The sequence below is a fragment of the Dermacentor silvarum genome, chromosome 1, assembly GCF_013339745.2.
Source record: "Dermacentor silvarum isolate Dsil-2018 chromosome 1, BIME_Dsil_1.4, whole genome shotgun sequence".
Classification (NCBI taxonomy): domain Eukaryota; kingdom Metazoa; phylum Arthropoda; class Arachnida; order Ixodida; family Ixodidae; genus Dermacentor; species Dermacentor silvarum.
This window is the reverse complement of record NC_051154.1, coordinates 213,249,657-213,273,603: the sequence shown is the minus strand read 5'-3', so window position 1 is coordinate 213,273,603 and position 23,947 is coordinate 213,249,657. Positions and strand designations below refer to the sequence as shown.

At 46.0% G+C, this 23,947-nt stretch overlaps 1 protein-coding gene across 1 annotated transcript in view; it reads left to right on the top strand.

The window, feature by feature from the left end:
- LOC119436745 (group XIIA secretory phospholipase A2) overlaps positions 1–23,535 on the top strand; it is a 29,267-nt gene extending 5,732 nt beyond the window's left edge. The window contains exons 2-4 of the mRNA XM_037703729.2: positions 12,025–12,092; positions 14,996–15,170; positions 22,915–23,535. Of these exons, the coding sequence (XP_037559657.1) occupies positions 12,025–12,092; positions 14,996–15,170; positions 22,915–23,027 (356 nt within the window). The 3' untranslated portion in view covers positions 23,028–23,535. The remainder of the gene's footprint in view (positions 1–12,024; positions 12,093–14,995; positions 15,171–22,914) is intronic.
- Positions 23,536–23,947: the final 412 nt, after the last annotated feature.

The following is a 23,947-nucleotide window of genomic DNA, read 5'->3' as shown; positions in this document are numbered from 1 at the left end:
AACTGCCTCTTGTATGCTCGTTACAATATCTTAATTGTCACTTGTGGAAAGGTGCCTGATCACCATACTTTGACATACCATATATTATTTAATTTAGCTAGCTGTATACATGCAAATTACTCACAGGGGACCCTGATCATGAGAAAGAAACTTATAGAATAAAATTGGGTTGGAGTGCATACAGTAGGCATTACCAAATCCTGACTGGGAGATTACCACTCTCGTTCAAAAGAAAAGTGTACAATCATTGCATTCTACTGGTGCTAACATATGGGGCAGAAACTTGGAGGTTTGGAGAGCGATGGAACAAAAAATGTTAGGCCTAACGTTGAGAGACAGGAAGAGAGTAGTGTGGATCAGAGGACAAATGCAGATAGCTGATATTCTAGCTGACATTAAGCAGAAAAGTGGAGTTGGGCAGGCCATGTAATGCGTAGGATGGATAACCGGTGGACCATTAGGGTTACAGAATGGATACCAAGAGAAGGGAAGTGCAGTCGAGGATGGCAGAAAACTAGGTGGAGTGATGAAGTTAAGAAATTCGCAGACGCAAGTTGGAATCAGCTAGCGCAAGACGGGTAATTGGAGATCGGAGGGAGAGGCCTTCGTCCTGCAGTGGACATAAATATAGGCTGATGATGATGATGATGATGACATGCAAATCACATCTTGTGCTACACATTGCCACGAGACAATGAGCGTGCTTCTGTGGGTTAGATGATGAGACGAAGTGGCGCCAGAGGCACACGAAAGCCTTGCATCCGTCACTGCTGCTTGTGGTTGTAACCTTGTATATAGTAGTAATTTGTATGTACGCTCCATTCCCATAACATCTTTTTTGGTGGAGGTGCTGGGTCAGCCTTCCCTGCATGCCCCCTCCATTAACCAAGCACAGAACTTCAACGTGGTCGCCGACTTGGTTGCTCTGCGATGACCTACGAAGCAACGACGGCACAGCAGCCACAGGCTCCTGTGATTCTTTTGCACCCACGTGACCCGGGAGCCTTCCTGGCACGGATGGCTTAGATGTCGAAGACTGGATCGACATGTATGAGCACGTCAGTGACCACAACAGGTGGGACCCCCCACTGATGTCAGCCAACGTGATAATCTACCTGAAAGGAGCAGCACTCGTGTGGTACCAGACAAATGAAGAGGATCTAGCTGTCAAGTTGGGACGCTTGCAAGACGAAGCTTCACGAGTTGTTCGGCAGGCCATTTGGTCATCAGCAGGCTGCTAAAAAGGAGCTGGGATCCTGTGTCCAGACGACCACTGAGTCATATATTTCTTACGTACAGGACGTGCTGGGCCTTTGTCGAAAAGTTGACACTGAAAATGACCGAAACAAGATTTCTCGCATTTTGAAGGGAATAGCCGACGATGCACTTAATCTACTTGTCCTTAAGTAATGCCAGTGCTTTGAACTAGCAAAGAGTTGTTGCATCACCCGCCAGTTCCTTCGGCTACCTAACACCGCCACCGCATCATCATTCCAGGACCCACGAATGTCTGCGCAGTCTACAGCGTCAGAAGATGTGGCTTGCATTGTCTTCTGCGAACTAGAAACATTTAATAGCCCCTGTGGCCATTCTTCCAGATGTTCAGCCAGCCAATCTGTCCACCGTGTCGCTCATATAACTAGTCGTCTGCCAGGAGTTTGCGAACCTGGGTTTATCATCCCCCGTCTGTGCTATCTGTGCTCCTGAACGTACTCCTGCCAATGCCACCCAGAACCAGGTCTGCTTGCTGTGGTCACCAGGCTTCCTGGGACTTCTGACTACCTCTTTCTACTTGGGCGAACCATGAAACCACAAATATTGTTACAGATTGCATGCCTACCTAGTCTGTGTTCACTTGCTGTCATCATTTTACATATATTGATGCTGCATTTGCATGGACAGAGAGCACGGGTGCTGAACTGGTGGTGTTGCAGTTGTTTCTTGCCTAAATTTATGAATGTAGACAGACCTGTAGTACACTGCATGATTTCTTTTCTTTCAAGAAAGTTTGAATATTTTACTGCTTCTCTGATTTTCATTGCATGATAAGCTGTCTTACAAACTGTGCTTTCTAATTAGATGCATGTCAGTTTGGAAGGTTCCATTTGTTATTGGAAACATCAAACTGAAAGCAAGGACGATTCAGCAGAAGGGTCTCTCCATCCACATGTGAAAGTGGCATCATGTGTTGCAGCACACAAGGCAAAAGAAGCACAAAGCACATTTATATGCCTGGTTCAGTCAACTTGCCACTGCCATGCTGTTTTCCTTTAGTCTTTGTTGCATATTAGCATTTTCTTCCTGAAAAGCAGGCAGCTGTTGTGTTCATTCCTCCCCCCATGTGGAGATTGCTTGTTAAACATGCTTATGCGACTTCCTACTGGCATATGTAATTCTCATTTTCTTAAAATGCTGTTCTGAAGCATAGAAAGCAGAGGTGCAAACCGAAACTGTGCCAGACAGCTGCCACAGGGACTCTCTGTCGGTGTGTTCGCTGTTCTGCTGCTGAGCACCAGGTTGTGGATTTTATTCTTGGCTGGAGATGTCACATTCTGATTAGGCCAGAATGCACAAATGTCCATGTGCTGTGGTTTTGGTGCACACTGAAGAACCCCAAATGGTAAATAATATAGAACCCTTTTTAATGTTGCCCCACTGCAGTTGCTTTGGGGTGCCCCATAAATTATGAAACCCTACCACAAACAAAAAAAAAGAAAAAAAAACTGCTTGACATTACTTCAAGCAAGGAGAGTCGAAGGGGCCATTCAGCAGTGTTGGTTAATATCAGAAATAGATAGCATCAAGGATTTTTTCACATGCACATACATGACAAACAATGGTCATAAATTCTACTCATGGTTGCAGTACTTTTATTTTTTTTTTTTTAGAATTTATGACCATTGTTAGTCATGTTTGTGCATGTCCTCGCTCAGGACACTGTTTCAACAATAAACGTTTCTTTCTCTGTCTCTCATGGTTGCAGCCAAAATGTTTATTATTACCACACTGGTACATGGCTCATTTTGCCACCTGTCATGAAAGCAAGCTATTTTCACTGGTATGACATGCACAATTTCAGAGGAGGAGGAATAAACTTTATTTAGGGAAATGAGCAGACGCTAAAATCGTCCGAGGTGGGCGGCGTCCCTAGTCCAGGATGCCGTGGGCCTGAGCCGATATCTTGGCCCTGCTCACCAGGCGATGCTGGTCTTCAGGGCTCGGGCTTGTCAGCTGGGCCTCCCACTGCTCGACGGTTGGTCCGGTGATGGGTGGTGTCGATGGGTTTTGTTGACATTCCCATATCATATGGTAGAGGGTATTGGGCGCAGAGCAGAAGGCGCATCTGTGAGTATAGCTCGTAGGATACATGGCGTGTAGCAGGGTGCCGTGCGGGAATGTGCCGGTCTGTAGTTTGCGGAAGATCACTGCCTCTTCTCTTGTTAGCTTGGGATGCGGGGGTGGGTAGATCCTCCTGCCCAGTCTGTAATGACTCAGGATATCGGAGTATCTTTTCGGGACGCTATCATGTTGGTCTGCCGGTGCTCGTGAACCCGGTGGGATAGCCCGGAGAATGTGATATCGGGCAGCAGCGTTAGCCGCTTCATTACCCGCCAGGGACTCGTGTCCCGGGGCCCAGACAATGTAAAGTTCTTGAAAATTGTCTAGTTTTTCGAGGATGCTCAGGGCTTGTTTCGAAATGCGGCCCTTTTGGTAATTTCTGCATGCTGTTTGCGAGTCCGTGATGACTGTAATGTGATCTTCCTCTCGCTTACCCGTAGTGGCTGCCAGGGCTATCGCCGTTTCTTCCGCGCAGTCGATGTCTGAAGTGCTTACCGAGGCTGCTGCTACCTCTTGTCCTTGGCCGTTGATCACGCTGATAGCGTGGGCCGCTCTGTTCTTGTACTTTGCCGCGTCGGTGTATCTGACTTCTTCTTGTTTTGATCCTTCGTAGGCCTTACGTAGAGCTTGCACTCTCGCTCGCCTCCTTTCTCTGTTGTATTCAGGGTGCATGTTTCTCGGGATGCTGGCCACCGTGATCTTCTCCCTCAGGGGCAGAGGAACCCGCTGTTTTCTGGACTCATATTCGACTGAGTAGCCCAGTCTTATTAGGGTGTCCCTGCCCGTGCTGGTGAGCTTGAGTCGCTCTATCTGGCTCGTCTTGTGGGCCTCTGCTAGTTCCTCCCAAGTATTGTGGATGCCCAGGCTGATTAGCTTCTCCGTCGACGTTGTCGGTGGAAGCCCCAGTGCCAGCTTGTAAGTCTTTCGTATTAGGATGTTCAATTTGTCTCTCTCGCTGTTCTTGAGACCCAGGTACGGGGTGCTGTAAGTGACTGCTGATTATCAGGGCTTCTATCGATCTGATTGTGTCCTGCTCTTTCAGGCCGTGCTTTTTGTTAGTCACTCTTCGCACCAAGTGCGCGACTTGGGTAACTGTCGCTTGCAGCTTTTTAATGGCGGCGAGACTGGCACCGTCCTTCTGGAAAGTGAGGCCCAGAATACGGAGTACATCCACCTTGGGTATGTTGACTCCATGTAGGGTCAATGTTGGGTCTGGTGTCTCCTGCGGAGGCCACCCTCTTGTCCTCCTTTTGAGGATCAGGAGCTCCGACTTTTCTGGCGCGCATGAAAGACCGCAGTGGTGTAGATAATGCTCGGTCCTGTCGATGGCTTCCTGCAGTGCGTCTTGTTGCTCGCCCACCGATCCCGTACACGTCCATATGGTCAGGTCGTCTGCATATATTGCGTGATGGATACCCCTGATGTTCTCCAAGAGGTTCGGCAATCCCCTCATCGCTATATTGAACAGCAACGGGGAGATCACCGACCCCTGAGGGGTTCCTTTGGGCGGTATTTGGAACTTCTCGGTCCTGAGGTTCCCCAGGCCTATGGACGCCGTTCTACCCGTCAGGAAGTCCCGGACGTAGTTGTATGTCCGCCGTCCGCAGTTGGTCCGCTGTAGGCTGTTTAGCACTGCTTCGTGTGAGATGTTGTCGAAGGCTCCCTTCACGTCGAGTGCCAGGATGGCACTCTTGTGGCGTGTGCTGAGGCCGTCGATGACTTGTTCTTTTAGCTGAAGTAGAATGTCCTGGGTGGAGAGGTTTGGTCGGAAACCGAACATAGTATTCGGCAGGTGCCCCCCTTCTTCCAGGTAGGGCGAGAGTCGATTGTGGACCATGTGCTCGAAGAGTTTTCCCGCGCACGACGTGAGAGAGATCGGGCGCAGGTTCTGTATCTTGACGGGCTTGCCGGGTTTCGGGATCATCGTTACGTCCGCGTGCTTCCAGGAAGCCGGTGTGCTGCCGGTCTGCCAGCTTTCATTGATATATTTTAGTAAACTCTCCGTCGCCCCGTCGTCCAGGTTACGGAGGGTCTTGTTGTTAATTTTATCCCTGCCGGGCGTCGTGTTTCTTGTGAGATTTTTTAAGGCTGCCATGATCTCCGACTTGGTGAAAGGTTGGTCTAAATCCGGATTGGGTTCCCCCTCGTACTCCGGGTGAATGACTGGCCGCGCCTTCCGTTGTTGTTCGTCTCCGAGGTATTTCCCGGTGATGGCTTCGAGCACTTCTTCCTCGGTGCCCTGGAAGTTGTGTATAAGTCTTTGTATGTGTTGCCCCGTGACATTTCTTGATTCCGTCTTCGCCAGAAGGGTCTTTAGAATGGCCCAGGTCTTTCGGTTGCTGAGGGTTCCCTGTAATCGGTTGCACACTTGATTCCAGTTCTGACGTGCGAGTTTTTCATCATACTCTTCCGCCTGCCGCGAGACTGCGGCAATGCGGATCTTGAGTTTGCGGTTTCTCTTCTGCTTCTTCCATCTCTTCAAAAGTCCACGCCTGGCCTCCCAGAGGTGAAGTAGGTGTGGGTCGACGTCGGGATTGTCCGCAGTGAGTTGGATGGTCTTTGTGTACTTGGTAACCAAGTCCACCACGTTCTTGGTCCACTCCTCGATGTCCTCTAGGCTTCCGGGGTGTTCATATTTTCGGAAAGCGGGCCAGTCCGTAATTTTGGCCTGACCTAATCTCACGGGGGTTTTGTGGTGCGTGATTTCGGTCTGGATGATGTGATGGTCGCTGCCTAGAGTCTCTTCCAGTCTCGACCACTCGACTTGCCTTAATCCAGTGGAGAAGGTCAGGTCTGGGCTGGTGTCTCTGGAGACACTGTTGCCGATTCTAGTTGGTATTTGAGGATCGGTCCACAACGTCAGCTGGTGGTGTTGTGCCGCGTTGTGCACGTCCATACCCTTCTTGTTGGTTGATCGGTAGCCCCAAGCCACGTGTGGAGCGTTAAAGTCGCCCACCACAAGGAGTTTTTGACCCTTCGTGACTTTCTTCACTTCTCTCAGGAATTTGTCCAAGTCCTTGAGGCTGTCGCGCGGAGGACTGTATACATTCAGGATGTAGATGCTCTGCAGGGTTTTCTTGTGAGGAACCAGCTCAATCAGAGTGTGTTCAATTCTGTGGTTGATTTGGTGCTGCTGCGTCATGTGATGTTTCTTGATCAGGACGGCGGTCCGGGTCCTTCCTGAGGCAATGTACGTTTCGTAGCCGCGCATCGTAATATTGTTGGTTTCTGTTTCCTGTAACACGACGACGTCAGGTTGGTGTAGGGTGCATAGGTGAAGCAAATTTTGCCGTTTCCGATTTATTCCTCTGCAATTCCACTGTCAAATTTTGAGGGTTTGGGTCGCTTCTTTCTTCTTTGCTATTTTACTCGCCATCTTGGCTTCCCAGAGTCTCGTTCATCTGGGCTTCTCTGATGGGGTATTTTGGCTTTTTACTTGCTTGCTCTTTGTCCTTTTCTAGGATGGAGATGTGTTGGCTGAGCTCGTTGCCCATCTGGGTGATCTCCTGGCGGAGCGTTTGTACGGCTGCTTGGACGGTGGCTGCCACAGATTTACTTATGGTGTCGACGGCCTGAGCGAGTTCGACTCGGAACTCATTTCTCAGTTCGGCCTTGTCTTCAATTTGGGCCTTGTTCATCTTGTGCTCTATTCCCGATTCTAGGTCCTCTATCGGGGGAGTATGTTCCCTCGGCGGCGTTAGTGTTGTGGTCGGTTCCTGCTGCTTCTGCAATTGTTCAATGAGATGTTGGAGCTTCACCTCCAGGGCTTGTTCCCTGGCCTGAGCTCTTCTGTCCCGTTCCTCCTGACGTCTTTCTTGCTCTTCTAGACGCTTCATGAGCCCTTCATTCCGCTTCATCAAGTCGGCGTTTTGCCTTCTGAGGGAGGAGATGGTTTCCTCGTATCTTGAATTTCGCTCTTGTGTCGGCAGTGAGGGAAACGGGTCGGTTGTCGACTTAGAACTGGCTATCACTTCCGCCCAGCTGATCTTCTGCTGATCTTGCTGTGGCTTATTTGTTCCATACTCCGAGGAGCTTGAACTTGTCTCCCTTGTTATAGATGGCTGTCGGCCTCTTGATTTGCTTCTCTCCCTGACGTACAGGGGCGGGGGTCTTGGCTTGAGCCTTTTCTCGCACTCCTTGCTTGCCGTCTCGTGAGGTAGTCCGCATAGTTTGCACTGCAACTGGCAATCATGGTCTGCTTGTGGGTTCTGCACCCCGCACCGGTTGCAGATAGGTTTATCTGGGTTGGGGCATACGTCCTGCCGGTGGCCGATTTCTCCGCAGGCCTTGCAATACTGTACCGATCTGCGGTATGGGCGGCAACGTGTGTACGAGCTGGCCACCTTCACGTAGAAAGGGACGTGCGGACCTTCGAAGGTGATAACTGCTGAGGTGGATTTGCCGAGCATCCTCGCATGCAGGATGCCACAGTTGTTGGCTGCCAGAAGTTCCGCAAGTCGTTTCTCCGTCGTACACGCAGTGATACCGTGCACGACTCCACGCACTGTTCCTGGGAGCGGTTTGATGTACGGCATCATTTTGTATGTGGCCGCCCCTAGTTCGATGCCGTTGATGGAACCGAGCTTGAGTGCGTAGTCCTCGTTGGCGGTGCTGGCAATTATCAGGTTCTGCTTCCATTGTGTTTGGATGGTTACTTTCGCGCAAAACTCTTTGAAAGAGGAACCACTTGCCCTTGCAAGTCCCTCGGTGATCTTCTCGTCCGGCCAGCTGGATAGCTTCATGCCGGTTCTTGGTCGGTACACCACCTTGTAATCATTATCTGGCAGCGGCGGCGGCGCGCGTCGCGGCGGTGGCTTGCCGTTAGTTTGGCTTCCCTGATCTTGCTGACGTTGCTGGTTGCTGTTGGCTTGCATGCTTGATTCCACTCTCGGGTTGCTCCTCGCGTTCAGTCCTCCTTGCTGGTTCTGGGAGTTTCCTTGCTTTCCTCCCTCTTGTATGCGGTCCTCGTTTGGCGACTTCTTGTTTTTCCTTGCCTTGATTGCTTGGAACCATGGGCCAGCTTGACTCAGCGTCTTCCCGCTGTTCTCATCGAATTCCATGTTGCTCTGGTCTGCTGTCGAGTCTTGACTATTGTTCTCTATTTCCATTTCGTGAGCATTGCCCTTCGTTTCACCTGCCATTCTCGATGCTCGCGAGGCCACGCAGGCCCGCTCCTGGGGCGCATGCGGCGGTCGGAGAACGGCGTTCGAATATGTCGAGGTGCTCGTTGCTCGGTGGGTCAAGGTAAACAAGTCCACTCACCGCTGTAATTCTGGTATCTTTCGATGCCGCTTGCCTTGTTGAGTTGAATGACACAAAATCGTGAAGTTTGGTTAAGGTTAACCGCAATAACTCGCGATAAAAGCAGCAGCCCATGTGAAGCGCGTCCGCTTCACTCGGCCCCCTGGTGGCTTTTTCCACAATTTCAGAGCAGAATTTTTAAAGAGGCCCTGAAAAACGTAGTAAGAAAATGTTGCTCATGTGTTAACGAGGCTCCTGTGAACATGTGAGCCAAATATTATTGTACTGCATGTAGAAGGGAATTTACAATCTCCTGTCAAAAGCAATGAAAAGTCACTTGCTCTCACTTCTAGAATGTCGTCATGCAGCGTCATTGCAAGAAGCTGGACTCACAACAGCTATTGGCTGATTTCGTGGTCTCAAGAACATTCTCAGTAATACAATTATTGCTCATATGAGTTAAATAAGTGGATGAAAAATATACATGTTGTGGGGATTGAGGAATGCGCAGGCGCCATTGCGCGAGCTTCACTTGTCTGCCATCCCCCGCCCATCTCCGCCCACTCGCAACCGGTTTCAGCGGTGGCGCTCCACTCGCTGGGTGGTTTGTGGTGGGGGCGGGGCGCTGACGTCACTACACGGCCGCATTCGGCTGCGAAGTGCTGAGCGTGGCTCTCTTATCTATGGGACCAGCGCAGGGCATGTACATGCTTTCCTCTCGTCCACCGACACCTTTGTGACTAGGACTTGAGCTCGCGCACGGTGCCTTTGCCCGTGCAGGGAGCGCATCCCTTGTCCTGATTCTTTCCTGACGCTAAGCCAAAGAGTGGTGCCTAGTGCTCGAGCGAGGTCGTACCACACCGAGCCGCACTTGCCGAAGGCCCAAGCCGAAGGAGATTGCCTGAGCTCTCGCGAGTTGGCCCATTGGTTATCGCCAGAGCAAGTAGCATAGCCGCCGGGACTTTTCCTAGCGGTGTGTCCCAGCTTGAGCCTGTGTTCTCGCAGCGACATGCTATAGGCACCCGTGTCTGTGTTTTCGCCCTTGGTGCGGGACCCCTTTGGTTCCCTGCCACCCGGGCGTTTGTGCAGTGTTGTGCCGATGGATTCAATAAACAGTTTCCGTTTAACTCGGGGCAATACTGTGTTCTTGCGTGCGTCGCTCAGTAGCCCCTTGTGGCCTGAACTCGTGCGCAGTGGTGCTGGAGGCGAGGCTGACACGCCCCTGTGGCTTGCTAAGCTCGAACCCGCGGTGGTCAGTCTCCTGTGAGACCCTAAGACCCCACACTGGCGTGACCCCAAGATGTCTGCGATCTCAAACAGACTAAAAAATCATTTCATCTTTGCACTGCCGGTCCAAACAGAACAGTTGCACGTTGCTGTGTCTGCTGCGCATGGTCTTCGAGATAAAAAGCATAGCATAGATACCACGGCCACCACAGGGTGCCACCACTTGCCGTCTCGCATTCAATCTTTGGGCGAGGCAGTGGATAGAGTTGTCTATCCGCCGCTTCGCTCAAAGATTGAATGCCAGACAAAACATAAACCCGGACACGAGCGACAACACTGAGAAGAGCTCAAACATATTGCAATGCCTCGGCGATTGAGGGTATCGAAAATAAATAAATAAATACTCAGCCCAAGAAGGCTGGCTGCAATTATGAAAAACTAGAAGTTGCATAAATATATTAACTGCGGCCTAGCACAGGCAGGACAAGACCACATGTTGTGGGAGTGCTCCAACAACTTGCCCCCGATGAGCTCTTGCAGCCAACTCCCTCGCCAGAAGCATGGGAGACGTCATTAAGGAGCACAAACTGGCATATACAGACCAGGCTGGCAGACTGCTTTGCTATAGTTACCACCCCCTGGGTTCCAACCTAACCCCCCCCGTCCAGCCTGGCTCCCCCATTCCCACTCCCATTTCATTTTTAATGAAGTTTGTTTCTTTTTGGGTGAGGCCAGTGGGGCATTGCACCATGTGCCCCCTTGCTGTCTCCCCTGTGTAGCTTCCTGCGCACTAGTGGAAATGAAAGGAGACCGAAAGCCACTGATCAGTCCGATAACTATTTCTAGCTTTGCTTGTGCTTGAAGGATTCAAAAATTTTTGCTGCAGGAGATTCGTGAGCTGACATAATTTAATAGTGATGGCATTTTATGATTACTTAGAAAAGTGTTTCAGGGCCCTTAAAGCTGCATGCTTGCATTTAAAATTTATCTGTAAGGGACTGAAGCAACACCTTTTGTTCTATTTGTTATAGTGACTCACAAGGGGGGGGGGGGGGTGCATTAGATTTATCAGACACCCCCCCCCCCCCCCCCAAAAAAAAAAAAAAAAAAAAAAGCCAGAGAGGTTGTTCAGAGCAAGCCAGGTTTGTGCGTTGCACTTCTGAGTTATTAGAGCTAGGTTACTTTTACTGAGCGCAACAGAGGGTGGAGGGTATGACACACGTACACGTGTATGCGCACAGTAATAATTGCAAATAAAAAATAGGTAGGGATGCAACCTTTGAACTTGCAAAGCAGCTCATCACAAATTGTGGCAATGAGCCGGGGCTAGGTTATTGGTCATTGTTACAAAATTATCACCTATCGTTCGCACACAAAAATAAAAGGTTGGAAACCATTGTAGGCTTTTTCTGCAGAAAAAGGAACAATATCCCCCCCCCTAAGGACAACGAAATCTGGCACATCACACAATGGCATTATTACAGCTGCTACACTTTGGGCAATATTGGTCCTCTGTATTGATTTTTTTTTTTTTTAATTCCATTGCTCTCAACAGGCACTGAGGAAATACTGTACCAATCTAGCTTGATTAGTTAATGCTTTGATACTTTCAGTACCCTTTAAGCTCCGTGTTGGCCATTCCTCATGGTTTCACCCTTTGTTCAATATGCTGTTCAAGGAAGTGACTGCTGCCTCTAGTATATGTGCATCTGTTTCAGCAATGTGGCAATAACCATGATTCTTGGAGTTAGCACCAAGATGTGAGGTGTGAAGTCATGGTGTGAGTTTGTACACCTTCTGTAAAATGGCAGCTGCTGTGTGACGACACAGTGCTGTTTATCCAGCAATCATTGCAATGCTGCTGTTTTGTAGCGATGCCTTTTCCCAATGCTAATGCCTTTTGCGGCTTTTCGCGTTCGTGAGCAGCCACGTTCAACACTCTGCCCGGGGCGGAAGGTTTCTTGACTTCTCACGAATGTGAAACATGCCGAAAGGCATTAGCATCGGGAAAAGGCATCACTACAGAATCGCAGCCCTGGTTTCGTTTATCAGCACTTCTTGCATGCCCATTACAGATTGACAGTTCATGCTGGACTGCACATGCACTGAAGAAGCAATGCTTGTTCAATTTTGAAAACTTGCCTTTAGTGTACTTTTGAGCATTCCCCTCTTTTATTTCTTCATACGTTTTTCACTTTTTTTCATTGCTTCCACAAGGATCATCACCGAAACCCAAGATTGGTTATAAAGCAGATTCCAATGGCTGTGGTGCTTATGGCTTCCAGGTAACTTTTTGGTCTATTTTAGTTACTTCTCAATGATATTACACTTTATTTTTTCCCCAGAATATCAGTGAAAGCTGTTTCTATTGAGTGAACTCTTGTGTGTGGCTTAATTCTTGTCTGCCTAAGTGTAGCCCCAAATGTTAAATAGTTGGTTGTGCGACATACATTCGTGGGTGGGAGTCTGAGCAAATACATTCGAACCTTGGTATGACGAATTGATGCATATAATGAATTAATTGTAAAATGTTTATTGCCAGTAATAAAAGGGCAGTGTACAACTAACATCAGATATAAAAAAAGGTGTCTGTGTTCGATGCAACGTCGTCGTAACGAGGTTTGACTGTATACCTTCAAAAGGGGCTGCAATGACTCTGGGGGCATAAGATCACATAACGTGTAGAATCAGCAGTTATGGCTTCTATCAGTAGCATGTGTTCTTCCTTTCTCTTCCCCATTTTCTTCATCTCACTCATGAAAAAAGTATCGAATTAGCATTTCCCTGTAATTAAAAAGCACTTTAGTTTCACATTTTGTTCCATGGTTTTCGTGACTGTTGGTTTCTTTTTGTGGCTCATTAACCATATCATAACATAATTGTTCACTCATATAGGTTATTTTTGTATAGAGAGACTTACAGTAAGCAGATGAACAAAGCAGCTGACAGTTTTTCTTGTTTCTCTTTTGACAACATTAGGTTACTGTTACAATTCATGTTCATGAATTGAACTGGTTCATGGACTAGAGCTCATTGTGCTTCTTTTATTTTTAATTGTTTGCTGTTATTTCACCGTCTGTAAAGCAGCAAAAGTATTTAACCATTCAACTTTCTGGTCAGTAGCAGCCTTAAAAAAAACAAAAAACAAAAAAGCTGGCACTGCCCATGAATTAATGACAAAAATTCTAGGTAGTGGTTGTGTGTGTTTACATTACTTTCTAGCTGCATTTACTTGAATGCACAGTGCAAGTTCATCAAGGAGACCCCCTTGAAATTCATGCAATATCTGTTCAGCTAGATACTTGATCACCTTATAAGAGACACTAATATTGCCTCGTATCACACATGGAATATGCACGCCTAGCTTTCAATTTTCAGTGTGTAGGCTTTCCCGTTATGTGGGCTGCTTACACAAGACAAAGATTAGGTGACAACCTCTGCAGAATATAAGGATGGGCTTATTTTCTGAAGGGCAAGAAGGACCACTAAAAATTCTGCACGATGGGTACATTGTCTAGAAGACGAATAAAAAATGGCCAATTTAGAATAGGACAGAATATACCAATATTACTACACTTTTCTTTGTTTTGTGAGGTGTCAGTTGCTATGACCGTATTTATCTGTATTTTCATAAAGAGATTTTGTAAAATAGCATTTAACTTTCGGCAAGACAGGAGTTTTGCATTACCAGGGAAAAAAAAGGGGAAAAAAAAGTACTAACCAATTAAAACTGTTTGAAAACATCTTAGTGGAGGTTCGTATGGGCCCTTAACCTCCTCAGACCCAACAAAATCCTTGCCACTTTTCTGAATCTGAAAAAATTACTTTCTTGATCAGATGGGCACCCTCGCATGCTCACATCCATGTATGTGGAGAAAGAGACCATTTCTCCAGTTTGCTCGGTTAAAAGCATCTTTTATTTGCCTGAACACGTCGATACAGGATTAACATCACGTGATGGTTCCTCACAGTCACTTTTCATCCTGGAGTGCTGCGTCACCTGGTAGTATTTGAAATAGAAAACTGGTGGCAGCAATATGATTACTTTTTTGACATATATTTTTGCCGGCATCTAGCTTTAGGTTACAAACAGGTAATATTAGCTTATCATTTAAAAAGAAGGAAAGCTGCTGTCCATGTGGGCATAGACTAGGTTTGAGAATGTTAAAAATGTTTTTATGGCAAGTACTGAACATTGTTACAAGAGAGGGAAGTCTGGCTTCCAGATACAAAATATTATTTGCTGCAAATGGAGGCAGCCCTAAACAGAGTCATAATGCCTGCTTCTCCTGAAGAACAAGGGAGTCTTATAGGCAGGAGCCCCTGAGTATAAAATACAACCAAATTCCAGGGCAGGGCATACATACATGTGTTAGATTGATGACAGGGTAGCTCTGTACATCCCTGATAACCTGTTGCTCAGTCTTCATAATAAACCCACCGCCTGAACATCCTTTGTTGCAGTATAGTCTATGTGCGTATGCTATCAAAGATGACTGTCGTATATCGCACCAAGATACTTGACAGTGACAGCCTCTGCTTGTGGAGTAGTATCGAGCTGATAAGAAAGATATATATATATACTCTTCTGTCACCATCTTGTGATGACAATCGTGATTCTGATGGTAGGCTGTTGCGAATGCTGCAGATCCGGTTTCACATCCGATTGTATTGCGCAGACAATTTTCAGACCTGTTTAAGTGGAAAAAATTTGTTAGAAACAGGTACATACGGGTAATCATTCATTGTGAGCTGCAGGTTTCGCACAAAAATCTTCCCAGGGCAGGCCGAAAATAAGCGTTTTTGGCGGAAAATTTTTAATGTATTTGATGCATTCGCTATGCCTTAGCGCTGATAAGGTGTATGACGCAGCCAATCGGGGTCATGATCAGAGTCACCTTTGAGGTCAGGGGCGTTCATGTTGACCAGTGAAATTTGAATTATGGGGCGGAGACCAATTTCGGCATAAAAATAATGAAAGTTTTGGCCCACAGAAATGTATGGGTGGCGGTCAGGACTTCAGTTGTAACCGAACTAACCGAAAAAATTTAACTAACCGGAGTTGAATTAACAAAAGTCTTCTGTATATCTAAACCTTGCTTGTTAGAGAAAGTTGTTGCCATGACTTGTAAGAACCTTGTTGCTAATTGTTCCTTGTTGGTCCCTCTTTCATGGCTTATGTGATTAGGTGGAAGCAAAGCAACTTCCGCACAAGGAGATGAACTCGTGTTGCCACAAGCATGACCTCTGCTATGGCACCTGCCTGGCTGACAAGGATGAGTGTGACTCGAGGTTTCTGAGCTGTCTGGACATAGTCTGTGATAAGAAGGCCGGTAGGAATCACAAGGACAAGAACTCTCAGGGTACTTGTTTCTGTGTTTGCCCTCAAAGTGCACAGAGATTGCAGTTGTTGGATGCAGTGTACAGTAGTGTGTTTCAACAGCCTAGACTCACTCTTTGTTGTGCTAGAGCATCTGTGCTGGAAAGTGAAAGGCATTTTATAGTATTTTAGGTATGTAGCATAAAAGTATTTTATAACGTTCGTGTATTAAAAAGATTGTTATGGTTTCAACAGCCTAGACTCACTCTTTGTTGTGCTAGAGCATCTGTGCTGGAAAGTGAAAGGCATTTTATAGTATTTTAGGTATGTAGCATAAAAGTATTTTATAACGTTACTGTAATAAAAAGATTGTTATGCTCTTAAATTGCTACTGTTGATGTGGGAAGACAATTCCAGATTTCAATGAATATCGACTATAATTTTTTGACTGCACAATACATGTCGAAAAAGTTTCTCATGCTTACAAAAACCACATCCACCAAGATGAGTTTAACAAGAAAGAGCTTGTGTAAAAGATAGTATATTATTTTAGTTGTAGTCTGAACTGGCGGTGATCGCCAGAACGGATGCCATTTGCCTGTGCCTGGTTGCTCTTATTTGCCTGGTCAGCACAAGGGTAGCATCAAGCAAGGTGTGTTTCCATCAAACCACCAAGTATTACTAATTATCTGAAAACCACCTATCAGCTTAATTATATATGGGATTTACTGAGGGTTTAAACAAGCTTGTGGAAACTTAGTGTCTGACACACATATTCAGCAATGGAGTACCTGGCTGTCATCGTAAATTTATTTGTTTGCGTTTATGGCCTTCAGGACTACTGTGCATGCTCACAATTCATGTCAAAAAGGAGTTTTTGCTGGTGTGAAGTAAAACTTGAAGCTAACATTTCGTAAATTGTCAATAAGTCATTTTAAGAGGAGCCTTTAGCTCGGGCTCAACTCCGATGCCTCCTATTCAAATACACGTAAAACACAAAAACGCTTTTCTGAGATAACCATTAGGCCGATTTTAATGGAATTTGTTGCTTTTGAGAAAGAAAGTTAATTTCTAATGACTGTTGAAAGCGGAATTTTTATTTAAAACCAGAATTTTTTAAAATAAACTTTCAGAAATTGGTAAGTTTGAAAAAAATAGAAGCACGAAGTTTACAAATTCATAGCGTTGCACCAAAAACAGATATCGCAGTTTTGTAAACTGCATCCATTAGAGCATCCAAAGTGGACAAGTTTAATTTTTCAATTTATATCTTGCTTACAAGGGTTTTGCAAAAGAACTACTCGCATATTAGTGGTGTACTTGAGAGCCATGTATAACACATCTAATTTGGCCGCTTTAGATGTACAGTTAAACCTGGATATAACGAAATGGACAAATTCCCAACGAACTTCGTTATAAAGAAGATTTCGTTATATGCAGGTTCAGCACGAAAATTCGAAAAAGAAACTCTTACCGTATTTACTCGATTCTTACCGCTTACCGTTGGCGTCATAGCGTCGTATAAGGTCCCACGTTATTGGCGCGCGGGTCAGCGTCATTTGCAGCCAGTCACGCTACGCCGGTTGCGCTGCACCAGCTGAAATGAAACGCCATCTCGTCTATACTCCGACGCGCGCGCAGTCGCCTGTTATCTACAGAGCATGCGCAGAGCGATCCCAAGCCAGCGCGCCGCTTTGAACGGCTGTCTGTGACCGTCGGCGAAGCGGCGTGGGCGCCTTTATTTCTTCGCGCGAAATGGCATAATGGGTCGGCCCGACCAATGCGCGAATGGGTCAAGTGCCGATACGGCACCGGGCCCATTGGGGCGTGTCGGAAGCCGCCAGTTATGTTGGCTGCGCCGGTGCGCTTGACTATAGAGGGGGTCGTTTTCGCCAACGTGACGGAGCGCTACGTCACATTTTTTTTTTCTTCAGCGACATCAACTGGATAAGGAGAGTGCCGGCTTGGCAGGCTTGGCCAGCTGCAGCAAGCGGCGGGATCAGGTTTGAATGAAGGGAGGGGGAAAGGTCACGCCTGCAGCGGCAAGATCGCCGGGTCGAGGGATGCAGGCCCGCCTCGCACACGCTCACATGCACGCACACGTGCGCTCGCTCTCGCCTCACAGTCGCCTTGAATTCGAGCGCACCAAGCGCGACGCCGCCGCTTCGCATTCCGTCGCTTCCAGTTGCTGCTTGCGCAAAAATGACAAAATTTGGGGCGAAATCTCTAGGTTGTCGGCGGGGAAAATTTGTTATTTCGAGGGGGTCTTCGTTACGTAGAGGTTTCAAATACATGTGTTTCTATGGAGTAATGGCGGGAAATAGAAAAACTTTGTTATATCCAGGAATTCGTTATATGAAGGCTCATTATAAGCAGGTTTAACTGTATTAGTGGAAGCAATTTACAGATTTGCGATATCGTTTTTCCTTGCTAAGTTGGAGTTGTGAACTTGATAGTTCCGCTTTATGAAAATTTGCAATATTCAACAATTTGTGTAACACATTGATGGCCTAAACCAAACAGTCACTAGATTTTAACTTTTTCTTTAAACTGCAGGAAACCTCATTAAATTTAGTGCAGTGGTTGGCGAGAAAAATGATTTCTCCTTTCCCATGTATACTTAGATAGGAACGCCCGAACTAAAGCGCCCTCTTAAGTTGTTCATGGCAGGCTGATGCATATGACAGCCATTACTGTTGTTCTCGAAAAATGTGCATTACTTGAAAGACAAGAATCATGGTCCAAAAAATTTGTTGTTGGCATTCCTTTCATATGAGCCTGGTGAATCTGGTGTAACACAAGAAGTCCTTTTACTCATTAAGTGCTATTATCATTAAATTTCTAGATCACAGTCCAGAAGTGTAGTTGCATGTAGTCAAATGAAGTTAAAAGTGGCACTGCTATTTAAATGCGATTAGCATTCTTAGCCTAGTTCAGTAACTTTATTCTATCATCATCAGCCTGTATTTATGTCCACTGCAGGACGAAGAGCCCTCCCTGCGATCTCCAATTACTCCTGTCTTGCGCTTGCTGATTCTAACTTGCGCCTGCAAATTTCCTAACTTCATCACCCCACCTAGTTTTCTGCTGTCCTCGACTGCGCTTGCCTTCTCTTGGTATCCATTCTGTAACTCTAATGGTCCACTAGTTATCCATCCTACACATTACATGGCCTGCCCATGTTCTATCTCTACAGCCCATTTAATGCCACTCTTCCAAGTGACCCAAGTTGTCTACTAGCTTGGGTCACTAGGTGTGTGCTGGCTGCTGTCTTGCCAAGCAGACAACATGGGTCACTTGGTATGGGTCCGAATAGAGAACTTGAGTAACTGGGTATGTATGTGCCACTGGGTATATGTGCCTGAACAGGCAACTTACACTTCATTATTACGTAATGACAACATGATCATTGATATCTCTACCAATAATGCATTTCCGTTCACCAAATTACATTGCACCACCACTTGAACACTAATTGCATTAACGTAGATAATCATCAAGCATCGTTCTGCCTGATTTTCTTCAAAAGTAGGCGTAAGGTAGCTCTAAATTCAAGGTCAAGTACCAAGTAGTGTTCTTCAAAGGACGCCTGAAACGCTTTTTGAACATAGTAAGAAAAGGTTGTCGATCTGTAGAAGATCCTGTGAACATGTGAGCCAAATATTATTGCACTGTATGCAGCACAGAATTTACAATCTCGTGTCAAAAACAGTGAAAAATCACTCGCTCTCATCGTTGCAAGCAGTGAAGCCCACCAGCAGCTGTTGGCTGAATTCATGATTGCAAGAACATTCAAAGAAATACTATTGTTAATTTTGAAGTAAATATGTGAAAGTATATATGTATGCAATCTCAAAAAGACAGAAAAAGCATTTCATATTTGCACTGCCTGTCTACACACGAGTTACGTATAGCTGCATGGGTTCCGGCATTCTGCGACAAGCCCTCTTGCCACTGAGACGCTCAACTTTTTGGTAGATCCACCGTGGTGGCATAGCGTCTATGGTGTTGCGCTGCTAAGCAGGAGGTCGCGGGATCAAATCCCGGCTGCGGCAGTTGCATTTCGATGGAGGCGAAATGCATAAAACGCCCGTGTCCCGTGCATTGGAGGCACATTAAAGATCCCCAGGTCGTCGAAATTTCCGGAACCCTCCACTACTATGGCGTGCCTCATAATCATATCATGGTTTTGGCATGTAAAACCCCGAACATAAATTTAAATTCTTTTACGCGATAGCGCTAAGGGCCCCGTGTCGTAGAAAATCCGGCGTTGACGTCGGGGTCGTTGCTCGGCCAAGAAAATCACCCCGAACCACCCCGACCGCACAGTCTCTCCGCGTGGCGCAAGGCATTAGTGAACAAAATTGAATTTCTCAAAGTAATATCTGTCAGAAAATCGTAAAGTAGGACTTAACCACAACCTGCAGTCATGATAGCATCGTATTGTAATTTGAATGTACGAGAAAACATAATTCTGTTACGAGGAAACTCAAACACAAACCCCTTTTCCAGCATTTCTACCATACAACAGCGGCGTGCCTGGGTAGGTTACTTGCTAAAACACCATCCAGATGGTGCTCGCGTCCTCGGCAGGTCAAACTGGGACTTAGCCTGCCTATTGCGTATTGGACATGCGCTCGCCTCGGTGCAACAGCAAACAATTAATAAAATAATTTAAAAAAGGTCCTAGGGCCTTCACATTTAATATAAGATGGCGTATATTGCCCCTGGAAAAATGCCTTCTCAACAATGCATTTGTGTTTAAAAGTGAAGCTTACTTTCAAAGGATTGGTGTAAGCTTGGTCTTTGTAAGCTGGCTTTCCCACGTTGTGTGTTGCAGTGAAGCCTACATAAAGAAAAATGCAATGCGAACGGGGCCCGATAACGCTTTCGCGTTCCACTCTTAAAGGCGAAGCTTAAGTGTCCTCCAATTTATAACTTTTTTCTGGAGCCTTGCCCCCTTCCAACTCCCCTGTGTAGCTTTCAGCGAGCTAGTGGAGACAAGGGATAGTCGCTCGATCATCAGTGCGTCTAACTACGTCTAACTCCGCTTATGCTTGAAGGATTGTGAGCCAGCATTCTTTAATAGTGAGACCATTCTATGATTAGTTAAAAAAATGTGTTTCTGGGCCCCTTTAACAGAGTTGTTTAATGTTGCATGCTCCAGATGTGTGCAGCATAGGCTATATCGAGTGAAGCTTTAAAATTAACTGGGTAATAAATCCTTGTGTAGAAATCAGTGCAAGAATATGGTACAAAAGAGGAAGTGCCTACCCAAGATCATCGTCAGCCTATATTTATGTCCACTGCAGGACGAAGGCCTCTCCCTGCGATCTCCAATTACCCCTGTCTTGCACTTGCTGATTCCGACTTGCGCCAGCAAATTTCCTAACTTCATCACCCCACCTAGTTTTCTGCCATCTTCGACTGCGCTTCCCTTCTCTTGGTATCCATTCTGTAACTCTAATGGTCCACCGCTTATCCATCCTACACATTACATGGCGTGCAAATATTATACAAGGATGCGTTTGGTGGCCTTGAACAGAAAAACAGTGCATTGTGTGTGATACTTCATGTCTGCAGCTGTACACTTGTGCTGATGAATTTCTAAACTAAAACATTCTTCCAAATTTGGCATGTGTGCACAATATGAAAGCTCGCTGTCAGTGCATTGATGCTTTCAACTGCTTTATTGCAAAAAGAAAGTCCCATGCCAAAAAATCCAGTGTCAGGGCTCTTTGGCTCATAATTCTGCTGGTTCATGTTATTTATTTTGTTACCATTAATAGACCACTGAGCTTAAGAGAATAAGCTTTGCATGCTGCTGCAGTTATCTGTGAATGTTATGCTGCCTATCTATGTGGTTATCTGCAGTGCATTTTGCACTCTGAGAACCTTACTTAAAGTTAAGAAGAAAAGAAAAGAGCTGTCGGTCATGAAAAGCAGCTAGACAGTACCTAAAATTTCTACTAGTATCTGGACATGATACAAAAGGCTTAAACTGGCACCACTGGTCTCCACAACCAGTACTATTGCACTACAGCTAATCAATGTTACACGACTCAATTTAGTGTTAAATGTGCAAGCATTAGTGCATATATAAATATAAGCTTCACACATGAAGCTTATATTACATAAGCTTTCATGAAACACGTGTTTGTTTTCCTAATACATGCCAAAAGCATGCACCTATAAACAAGTCTGATAATATCCACCAGAAATGATGCGTTGTGAGTAAGCACAATTACTTAACTGGTTACAGTCTCAAGTTGAACATCAAGGTGTGACTTGATGTCCTAGCTTCTTCATCATACACTTCATAGGTGCTAAACATGTACATCGATGAAGCTGCTTTACATGCACTGCCTAAGATGATGAGTGAGAAGCTCTATCCCCAAGAAACATGAATTGGAATAAAGCTTTGCACCAAATATCAGATGTGTCAAAAGTGTGAACAGCAAACTTCAGGGCTAATAAAAAAAGTTTCAGAAATGCGGCACGGCTGATGGCTCATTCCTACATAATACTGTTGCGTAGAAACTTGTCAAGCTTTCTCAATTTCTCTCTCTTTCCCACATATTGAGTAGCTGGCTAGAACATAATACAGTATAGACCACTTATAACGTAACCGCTTATAGTGCAGGACCGGATATAATACGGTCTTTTCAGACTCCCGTTAATTTTCCTATAGCACTCTATGTATACACGTATCGCTTATAGTGTAGTTGCGGGACACGAAATACCGGTTACTGCGGCTGCCTGGAAGTTCGGCAGTCAACCTAGACGGCAAACGCTCCCCTCAAGCCACAAATACCGTATTTACTCGAATCTAACGCGCACTTTTTTTTCCGATAAAACAGGTCCACAGATCCAAAAATTGCGTACACATGAGAATCGAGTACGGCCCAAAATCTGCGTTACCATGGTAGCGGTCGCATTTCAACATGGCCGTCTTGCATGCGCATCGAGCCTAGCTACTCTCGAGCCTAGCTACCGTAGCGTCCTCCATGTGCTGCAGTACACGTGCTTGGGCAATAGTCTACCGTCTGTCTTCACGTTCTCTACGTCTGCTCTATCAGCATGTAGTACCGAGTTCACCATGGTGCCGCATTTAAAAGGGAAGTGATCATGTGTGTGCGGAGACGGACGGAAATCAGGCCGCAGCACGGGCGTTCGGAGAATCCGAAACTTGCGTTCGGGACTGGCGCAAACCGAAGGAGAGGATTTTCACCAGCAAAGCAATGCGAAACGGTTTCACTGGGCCGAAACAGGACGTCATCTGCGACGATCCACTTCAGCGATACGATCGCCTTGGCCCTATCTTGAAAGCAATCTGTGACGGGAAAAGTCCGCCGTGTGCCGTGTTTTCGCCGTTCATAGGGCGCGTTGAAGCGAGAGGCATGATAGCACGAAGGTCAATTCGCTCACCGCGCTTCGTCACTCGATCGTTTTGGCAGTTCGTTTCCGCGGTCAACGAGCAAGATGTGTTCATGTTTGCTTGTGTGCGCGTGACACCGTGCTTAATAATTTATTTAGTAAGCGAATACGGAAGCTAGAGCACAATGACAGCAATGGCAGAAATGTGCCTGGAGTGTCCATTATTGCAATAAAATAGTTGTTTTGGTTATAGTGCGGTACCGCTTATAGTGCAGATATTCGCGACTCGGTGACTTACGTTATAAGCGGTCAACACTGTAGATCACACTGACCTCTCAGTTCGGACATTAAAAACCCTCCCCCTTGCACTCTCTCTTAGCACTGTTGCTCAGATGCTGCTTTCTTTTCAGGTTGCAAAGCAGCAGCACATGCATTCTACACAGGAAGTCAGTACCTTGGCTGCAAGGCATACAAGGACGCCCAGAGGCAGGCCTGCTACTGCCCCAAGAAGCATGAGCTGTGATGTGTATGCATGCATTTTGTCATGTGTCCTGCAAAAGCATGGCAGTTTTAATTATCCCTTCACTCTTATATTCTCTTCCTTTCTTACATATTTTTTCCCCCTTTTAATCTTGTAGCTCTTGCACAGGGATAAGTACGTGTTCAAATGCATAGCTGTGTATAAGTTACTCAGAAGAGCACAATACTATGTTCTTTCTGCACCCATTACAGTGAGGATACTAAGTTTAAGTGGCTTTTCAATACAGCCTGGAAGCCACGTGCATTTATGTCTCCTTACTACTACAGTCTGTGGCAGCTCTTACTCTGTAGTGTTTTCGCTGGTGGTCTTCTCACCTAGTAGCTGTCTCTTGTAAAATAAATGTGCTGCTATAAGGCACTGAGCAGTGTTGTTGCATAGCAATGCACCAGAACTGTATTGTCTGTTCTGTTATTTCAGCTATGGTGCTGTATTATGCGCACTGAGAATATATGCTCTGGGCACAAGAAATAAAAGGCTGTTGATAGCTGTTTTTACGTGTTCTGTATTTTACTGCATTTGCACTTTGCAATGGCATGAATCCTAGGGGAAATAATCCTCATTACCCCTAGAATTAATGTTAATGCCTAAGTGGTATTAAATTAAAGGTGATAAATTCTGTTTGTGCTATTGGGTGCCTCATATAGCTTTAACCATGCTTTTCAAAATGGTATGTTGTAGATAGTTGACACCAGTGGCACATTGTTGGCTCTCGCCTTGGAGTCTATTACTTTAATTAGTTGATGGCCATTATGGAAGTCTTCAAATATAGATTTGAAGGCTCAAATGTTATTCCAAAAGTTATCAAGTGCATTTGTAAACAGATGGTGCAGTTACAGTTGGTGCAGTTGTTTAAATCAGGTAATATTGTATGTGGTCTTTCTAAGTAAGGTGCACGGTTTGGT